This window comes from Nothobranchius furzeri, chromosome 18 (genome assembly GCF_043380555.1).
Source record: "Nothobranchius furzeri strain GRZ-AD chromosome 18, NfurGRZ-RIMD1, whole genome shotgun sequence".
Classification (NCBI taxonomy): domain Eukaryota; kingdom Metazoa; phylum Chordata; class Actinopteri; order Cyprinodontiformes; family Nothobranchiidae; genus Nothobranchius; species Nothobranchius furzeri.
Window position 1 is genome coordinate 46417241 of NC_091758.1, and position 10000 is coordinate 46427240.

At 54.6% G+C, this 10000-nt stretch overlaps 1 protein-coding gene across 2 annotated transcripts in view; it reads right to left on the minus strand.

The window, feature by feature from the left end:
• clmna (calmin a) overlaps window positions 1-10000 on the minus strand; it is a 24332-nt gene that overhangs the window by 6452 nt on the left and 7880 nt on the right. For both annotated transcript variants that reach the window (XM_054738468.2, XM_054738467.2), the window contains exons 7-9: window positions 9907-10000; window positions 2712-2794; window positions 634-2640 (exon numbers count right to left, since the gene is read on the minus strand). The exon at window positions 9907-10000 is cut by the window's right edge and continues 100 nt beyond it. In XM_054738468.2, the coding sequence (XP_054594443.2) occupies window positions 634-2640; window positions 2712-2794; window positions 9907-10000 (2184 nt within the window). The remainder of the gene's footprint in view (window positions 1-633; window positions 2641-2711; window positions 2795-9906) is intronic.

Below are 10000 nucleotides of genomic sequence, written 5' to 3' on the forward strand. Positions count from 1 at the left end.
AGTATCCCTCTAGTCAGAACCCGACCTTGGGACTACTTTCTCTCACCAAACCAGATGGAAACTCACAGAAACGTTATGGAGAGTAAAGGTTGGTTTATGCTTGACGCGTCCGCACGGCTCCGCGCGGAAAAGTTGCGTCATTTTAACAACCACGCCCCTCCACCGCGTCTCTGCACGGCTCAAGATTTCTGCAACGCGCACCTCGGAAAATTTCTAACCACGCGGACGGTCGGACGTGGAAAAACATGGCGGACCGGCAAGAACTAGTATGGCAGAGGTTGGTAAATACAGACATTTGTATGATTCAGCTCTCAGAGATCACCGTGATCAACATGTTGTTAATAATTCTTGGAGAGAAATAGCTCGCACTGTCGGAAAAGACGAGGACGCTGTTAAAACTGCAGAAATACCATGTTGTAAACAGTAATTTCTACTTCTACTATGGTGTAGTGTTGGATGCATGCCGTAGAGCTCCATGCTGCCCCCTACAGTTTGGGAGAATATTGGCTCACCGCAGAGACGAGCCGCATGAACCATAAACGCTGCGAGTTGTGAAGCGCGTTCCAGCCGCGAGCCGCATCACCGCGCGGAAAGTAAACGCGTCGAGCATAAACCAAGCTTAAAGAGCCTTACACAGTCTAGATCTTCTCCATCCAGCATGTCTTCACCCAGCTGCTGGTCTTCTGGTCCGTCTGATACTGGTGCCGGCTGAAGAGCAGATACACTGAGAACAGAAGGCCACCTTTGCATCTCCGCATCAGAAGGTTCTGGTACCATCAGCTCTTCTTCGTTAGGGTAAAACAGATCCATTGGTTCAACTCCATCACCAACTAGATCCTCCACAGAACTTGGACCAGGGTCTGAGTAAAACCAGTCCATGTTTGTGGGCACACCGGCTGAATCAGAACACAATGTTCCCACCTGACTATTCTGGTTAAAACTGGTTGGATCCAGAACCTCGTGTTGCAGGTTGACTGGATCTAGAATGTTCCTCTGGGAGTTTTGTGTCTCAGGTTCAGAGAAGCTGCTGGTCACTTTGTCCTGGTCTTCATCAGGATCTACACGCTGGTTTAGTGTGTCCAGAGAAGGACCTCTAGCTGTGATGGCCCTTTCTTCCTGAGGATGTTCTCCAGCAGAACGTTCCTTCTGGAAGTCTTCACCTACTTCGTCTGAGCACGCCCCAAACCTGCCATCATCTAAATGCTGATTTTCAGTGTAGACCATCGACTCGAGATGCCCAGCAGGCACTTCGTTCCTTCCATGGTTCATTTCTTCTGCACCGTGAGGACTCTGGACATCTGGAATACATTTCTGGGTAAGACCTTCATGTTCTTCTTGATCCGTCCCTCCTGGATCAGGCTCTGGCTCTTGGTTGTCCTCCTCTGGCTCACTGGTGATGGAGATCAGAGGAATGTTCAGACTTGTTTTTGACGGCTTCTCTTTCTTGGTTGAGTACGAGTCATTTAAAGTCTCCGAGCGGTTTTCTTCACAATAAGTGGAGTTCCTTAAAAGGTCTTCATACTGTTCTCCTACAGCCACATCAGTCCTTGCATCCACAGCTTCTGACCAACTTCTCGCTTCCTTTCCTTCATCTTCTGGAGGAGAATCTGGTTCCCGACCCTCAGAGGTCAGGGAAGGGCGTTCCTGCCCTGGACTCTCACCTAAGACGCTTATTTGTCCATCCTCCTCATTCTCATCTTTTTCCTGTTTCTTCAGAGGACTTCCTCCAAAGCAGTTTCCTTCATGAGATGGAGGTTCAGTGGACCTTGGGTTGAACCAGATCACAGGATCTGCTGTGAGACTTTCAGGACCAGAGCTGGTCGGCAGCGACTCAGCAGTGATGTCCTGGTCTTTTTGAGACGAAGCTCCCTCCATTTGCTGAGTAAAGGACTCTTTCTGGTCAGACGTCAGGTCTGTCCCCAGGTCCTGGTAAGACCTCTCCAGGTTTCCCTGGTTCTCCAGCTCCTCCTCCTGGGTCTGCACATGGATTCGTTCCTGGTTGCTGCTTATTGAGCTCATACCTTCATCCATGAAAGACTCCGTCATGGACTGCCCGTCAGGAGCCCTGTCCTCGATGGACGAGATGAACCCTTCATCCACCGGAGTCACCTCCACAGGTGTTGCCCGGTAGACCTCCCAGGCCATCCCACTGTCCCAGAGAGAGCCGTCACTATAACTGTCAGAAAAGCTCTCAGGCATCAGCTCACTCTCCACCCAGGAGTCTGGAGAGTTGATGGCAGAGTCACCAACCACAGACTTCGGTACTGATGAAGGTGAGTGAGTGAAGTTCTGCTGAACAGAATCACGGGCCGAGTCTTCTGGCACCACAATGGTCTGATCTTTGAGGTTTGCACTGTTGGAGATGTCTCCCATGTGGGCGGAGTCAGTTAAGAAGTCTTCACTGGACCAGGAGCGTGCTGCAGCCACTTTGAGACGTGGCAACAGGACATCTCTGTCCTCGGACACAGAGGAGATCAGGACTTTGGGTGGATGTTGGTTGGAGTTGCTCTGGAACATCTTGGAGCGCTGCCTCACTGTGCTGCTTTCAGAATCGCTCCTCATGTGGTCCAAGTGCCCATCACGGAAGTTGAGTCTGCCCATGGAGACGCTGCGTTCCATCAGCTGGCTCTGTTCTGGAGTCTGCCAGAGGAACAGATGGGTGAGCAGGAAGCTGTCAGGTCTAGCGTCGGACCGAGATGTTGAAATCTTACCTCCTGCTCTCCAGGGAAGTGCTCCAGGAACTGAGAAACATACATGATGATCGACTGCTCATCAGGCGTGTTGATGGTTACATCTACACACAGAAGAAAGGATTCAAGTTGAACTTCACAAAAATGTTTCCTATTGAAACTGGAGATTTATTTTGAAAGGGGACCAGTCACTTCCTCTTCCTCTGATTCTGTCCTACCTGTCCTGGTCTAAGCTGACCAACACACCTCCACACGTGACCGGTGTGCTGCTCTCATTCTGGCTGGAGATCACAAACTAATGTTCAAACATGCTTTTAAATGATTGCGTCACGAACATTTTCCTGTTCAAGCTTTGTTTGGTTTTTCCTGTCGGGTCGTCTCATCTTCCTGCATCTCCTCTCAATCCTCCAGAAACCTGCTGCCTGCTTCCTCCTTCACCGCCTCAGGAGCTACTTTAGATCTGAGCACATGAGAGGGATCTACGACTGCACGGCCGCTCCAGTGAGGTGGTCACTGGAGCGCAGGTGATGACCTCCACGGCAGCAGGGCATGTCAGGACCAAATAAAGTCAGGAAGCACCAGAGAACATGAGCAGACATGAACAATGGAAAGGAAGACCAGGACACGCTGGAGGGTCCGAGAGGGAAGTCTGGGCTTCCCTACTTCGGCTCTGCCCCTGCGACCCGACCCGGACTGTGTGTATCTTTATGGAGGCGCTACTTTCGAAATGTTACTGCGGCCGTGCGCAGGATGCAGCAGCAAGTGCATGAACAATCAGCGCTCTGCTGCTTTCCGTCCTCTCTGCTGAAACGAATCCCCGCTACGCTGAGAGTCCATGTAATGAAAGTAATATGGGTAGGAACGGGCTCGTTCCTCGGGCTCCCCCAGGGTGTGCCACTTTAGGACTTCTAGGGGAGCCTGTCACCCTTTGAGGGGAGCCGAGCTCCCCCTAGCTCCCTCCAAGTTCAAACCCTGGTGTCTACAGTCCAGAGGAGGAGGGATCCAGACTAGAGACTAGGAGACGGAGCCGAGCCTCATGACGGAACAACAACCCCGTCCAGATGCCTGCAATAGTTCAGCAAAACATTTCCGAGCTGAAGGGAAGAAGCAGATGAGACGTGACGCCAAAACCCGGACATGGTCTCACACCTGGACATGGTCTCACACCTGGACATGGTCATACACCCGGACATGGTCTCACACCTGGACATGGTCTCACACCTGGACATGGTCATACACCCGGACATGGTCTCACACCTGGACATGGTCATACACCCGGACATGGTCTCACACCTGGACATGGTCATACACCCGGACATGGTCTCACACCTGGACATGGTCATACACCCGGACATGGTCTCACACCTGGACATGGTCTCACACCCGGACATGGTCTCACACCTGGACATGGTCTCACACCTGGACATGGTCTCACACCTGGACATGGTCTCACACCTGGACATGGTCATACACCTGGACATGGTCATACACCCGGACATGGTCTCACACCTGGACATGGTCTCACACCTGGACATGGTCATACACCTGGACATGGTCATACACCCGGACATGGTCTCACACCCGGACATGGTCTCACACCCGGACATGGTCTCACACCCGGACATGGTCTCACACCCGGACATGGTCATACACCCGGACATGGTCATACACCCGGACATGGTCTCACACCCGGACATGGTCTCACACCCGGACATGGTCTCACACCCGGACATGGTCATACACCCGGACATGGTCATACACCCGGACATGGTCTCACACCCGGACATGGTCTCACATCCGGACATGGTCTCACACCCGGACATGGTCATACACCTGGACATGGTCATACACCTGGACATGGTCATACACCCGGACATGGTCTCACACCCGGACATGGTCTCACACCTGGACATGGTCATACACCTGGACATGGTCATACACCCGGACATGGTCTCACACCCGGACATGGTCATACACCTGGACATGGTCATACACCTGGACATGGTCATACACCCGGACATGGTCTCACACCCGGACATGGTCTCACACCCGGACATGGTCTCACACCCGGACATGGTCATACACCCGGACATGGTCTCACACAATGGACATGGTCTCACACCCGGACATGGTCTCACAACCGGACATGGTCTCACACCCGGACATGGTCTCACACCTGGACATGGTCATACACCCGGACATGGTCATACACCTGGACATGGTCATACACCCGGACATGGTCTCACACCCGGACATGGTCTCACACCCGGACATGGTCTCACACCTGGACATGGTCATACACCCGGACATGGTCTCACACCCGGACATGGTCTCACACCTGGACATGGTCTCACACCTGGACATGGTCATACACCCGGACATGGTCTCACACCCGGACATGGTACCACACCTGGACATGGTCTCACACCTGGACATGGTCTCACACCCGGACATGGTCATACACCCGGACATGGTCTCACACCCGGACATGGTCTCACACCTGGACATGGTCTCACACCCGGACATGGTCTCACACCCGGACATGGTCTCACACCCGGACATGGTCTCACACCTGGACATGGTCTCACACCTGGACATGGTCTCACACCCGGACATGGTCATACACCCGGACATGGTCATACACCTGGACATGGTCATACACCTGGACATGGTCTCACACCTGGACATGGTCTCACACCTGGACATGGTCTCACACCCGGACATGGTCTCACACCTGGACATGGTCTCACACCCGGACATGGTCATACACCCGGACATGGTCATACACCCGGACATGGTCCTACACCCGGACATGGTCTCACACCCGGACATGGTCTCACACCTGGACATGGTCTCACACCTGGACATGGTCTCACACCCGGACATGGTCTCACACCCGGACATGGTCTCACACCCGGACATGGTACCACACCTGGACATGGTCTCACACCTGGACATGGTCTCACACCCGGACATGGTCATACACCTGGACATGGTCTCACACCCGGACATGGTCTCACACCCGGACATGGTGTCACACCCGGACATGGTCTCACACCTGGACATGGTCTCACACCCGGACATGGTCTCACACCCGGACAAGGTCTCACACCCGGACATGGTCTCACACCCGGACATGGTCTCACACCTGGACATGGTCTCACACCTGGACATGGTCTCACACCGGGACATGGTCTCACACCCGGACATGGTCATACACCCGGACATGGTCTCACACCCGGACATGGTCATACACCCGGACATGGTCTCACACCCGGACATGGTCTCACACCCGGACATGGTCATACACCCGGACATGGTCATACACCCGGACATGGTCTCACACCTGGAGATGGTCTCACACCCGGACATGGTCATACACCCGGACATGGTCTCACACCCGGACATGGTCTCACACCTGGACATGGTCTCACACCCAGACATGGTCATACACCCGGACATGGTCTCACACCTGGAGATGGTCTCACACCCGGACATGGTCATACACCCGGACATGGTCTCACACCTGGAGATGGTCTCACACCTGGACATGGTCTCACACCCGGACATGGTCATACACCTGGACATGGTATCACACCCGGACATGGTCTCACACCCGGACATGGTGTCACACCCGGACATGGTCTCACACCTGGACATGGTCTCACACCCGGACATGGTCTCACACCCGGACAAGGTCTCACACCCGGACATGGTCTCACACCCGGACATGGTCTCACACCTGGACATGGTCTCACACCTGGACATGGTCTCACACCGGGACATGGTCTCACACCCGGACATGGTCATACACCCGGACATGGTCTCACACCCGGACATGGTCATACACCCGGACATGGTCTCACACCCGGACATGGTCTCACACCTGGACATGGTCTCACACCTGGACATGGTCATACACCCGGACATGGTCTCACACCCGGACATGGTACCACACCTGGACATGGTCTCACACCTGGACATGGTCTCACACCCGGACATGGTCTCACACCTGGACATGGTCTCACACCCGGACATGGTCTCACACCCGGACATGGTCTCACACCCGGACATGGTCTCACACCTGGACATGGTCTCACACCTGGACATGGTCTCACACCCGGACATGGTCATACACCCGGACATGGTCATACACCTGGACATGGTCATACACCTGGACATGGTCTCACACCTGGACATGGTCTCACACCTGGACATGGTCTCACACCCGGACATGGTCTCACACCTGGACATGGTCTCACACCCGGACATGGTCATACACCCGGACATGGTCTCACACCCGGACATGGTCCTACACCCGGACATGGTCTCACACCCGGACATGGTCTCACACCTGGACATGGTCTCACACCCGGACATGGTCTCACACCCGGACATGGTCTCACACCCGGACATGGTACCACACCTGGACATGGTCTCACACCTGGACATGGTCTCACACCCGGACATGGTCATACACCTGGACATGGTCTCACACCCGGACATGGTCTCACACCCGGACATGGTGTCACACCCGGACATGGTCTCACACCTGGACATGGTCTCACACCCGGACATGGTCTCACACCCGGACAAGGTCTCACACCCGGACATGGTCTCACACCCGGACATGGTCTCACACCTGGACATGGTCTCACACCTGGACATGGTCTCACACCGGGACATGGTCTCACACCCGGACATGGTCATACACCCGGACATGGTCTCACACCCGGACATGGTCATACACCCGGACATGGTCTCACACCCGGACATGGTCTCACACCCGGACATGGTCATACACCCGGACATGGTCATACACCCGGACATGGTCTCACACCTGGAGATGGTCTCACACCCGGACATGGTCATACACCCGGACATGGTCTCACACCCGGACATGGTCTCACACCTGGACATGGTCTCACACCCAGACATGGTCATACACCCGGACATGGTCTCACACCTGGAGATGGTCTCACACCCGGACATGGTCATACACCCGGACATGGTCTCACACCTGGAGATGGTCTCACACCCAGACATGGTCTCACACCCGGACATGGTCTCACACCTGGACATGGTCTCACACCCGGACATGGTCTCACACCCGGACATGGTCTCACACCCGGACATGGTCTCACACCTGGACATGGTCTCACACCTGGACATGGTCTCACACCTGGACATGGTCTCACACCCGGACATGGTCTCACACCCGGACATGGTCATACACCCGGACATGGTCATACACCCGGACATGGTCTCACACCCGGACATGGTCTCACAACTGGACATGGTCATACACCTGGACATGGTCATACACCTGGACATGGTCTCACACCCGGACATGGTCTCACACCCGGACATGGTCTCACACCTGGACATGGTCTCACACCTGGACATGGTCTCACACCCGGACCTGGTCATACACCCGGACATGGTCTCACACCCGGACATGGTCTCACACCTGGACATGGTCATACACCCGGACATGGTCATACACCCGGACATGGTCATACACCCGGACATGGTCTCACACCTGGACATGGTCTCACACCCGGACATGGTCTCACACCTGGACATGGTCTCACACCTGGACATGGTCTCACACCCGGACATGGTCATACACCCGGACATGGTCTCACACCCGGACATGGTCTCACACCTGGACATGGTCTCACACCTGGACATGGTCATACACCCGGACATGGTCTCACACCTGGACATGGTCTCACACCCGGACATGGTCATACACCCGGACATGGTCTCACACCCGGACATGGTCTCACACCCGGACATGGTCTCACACCTGGACATGGTCATACACCTGGACATGGTCTCACACCCGGACATGGTCTCACACCCGGACATGGTCATACACCTGGACATGGTCTCACACCCGGACAAGGTCTCACACCCGGACATGGTCATACACCTGGACATGGTCTCACACCCGGACATGGTCTCACACCCGGACATGGTCTCACACCCGGACATGGTCTCACACCCGGACATGGTCATACACCCGGACATGGTCTCACACCCGGACATGGTCTCACACCTGGACATGGTCTCACACCTGGACATGGTCTCACACCCGGACATGGTCATACACCCGGACATGGTCATACACCCGGACATGGTCTCACACCTGGACATGGTCTCACACCCGGACATGGTCTCACACCCGGACATGGTCTCACACCTGGACATGGTCATACACCTGGACATGGTCTCACACCCGGACATGGTCTCACACCCGGACATGGTCATACACCCGGACATGGTCTCACACCCGGACATGGTCATACACCTGGACATGGTCTAACACCCGGACATGGTCTCACACCCGGACATGGTCTCACACCTGGACATGGTCATACACCCGGACATGGTCTCACACCTGGACATGGTCATACACCTGGACATGGTCTAACACCCGGACATGGTCTCACACCCGGACATGGTCTCACACCTGGACATGGTCATACACCTGGACATGGTCTCACACCCGGACATGGTCTCACACCCGGACATGGTCTCACACCCGGACATGGTCTCACACCTGGACATGGTCTCACACCCGGACATGGTCATACACCCGGACATGGTCTCACACCCGGACATGGTCTCACACCTGGACATGGTCATACACCCGGACATGGTCTCACACCCGGGCATGGTCTCACACCTGGACATGGTCTCACACCTGGACATGGTCATACACCTGGACAAGATGTTCTTACTTGACCTGGAATGTAACTGGATCAGCTGTCTTCAGCTCCTGATGGAACCAGGTCTCCTGGCCCAGAGTCAAACTGGTCCTGGTTTTTGAACAGAAGCTCCAAACTCCGATTGGTTAAAGTTTACGGTTAGTGAGAAACAGGTCCAATTACCTCCTGGTTACCACCATGACCCTAACCCTGTCAGATGTCAAGAGAATCCCAGAGAGGAGCTTTCTGATGAAGACATGTCTACGGTGTCTGTTGGATGCACCGACCTGCTACAATCTCCTCATTCAGACATTTTAATTATCGTTATCTTTTGAAACTGGTCAAATGGGTCAGATGCAGCTGAGTAGTCTTCTACAAAACCAAACCAACTCAGACTGGTTTGGATTCAAACTCATCAGAATGTCAGGACTGAGTCTTGGTGCAGGCACCCCACAGCCCTGTGCGTGCTGAGGAGGACATGCAGAGACACGGATCGGTACCTTCAGGCTCCAGCAGCCGCGGTATTCCAAGGCTGTAGTGAGCTATCCTAAAGGCGTCCTCCAGGTTCTCTCTGGGACTCCTCAGCAAGGACTT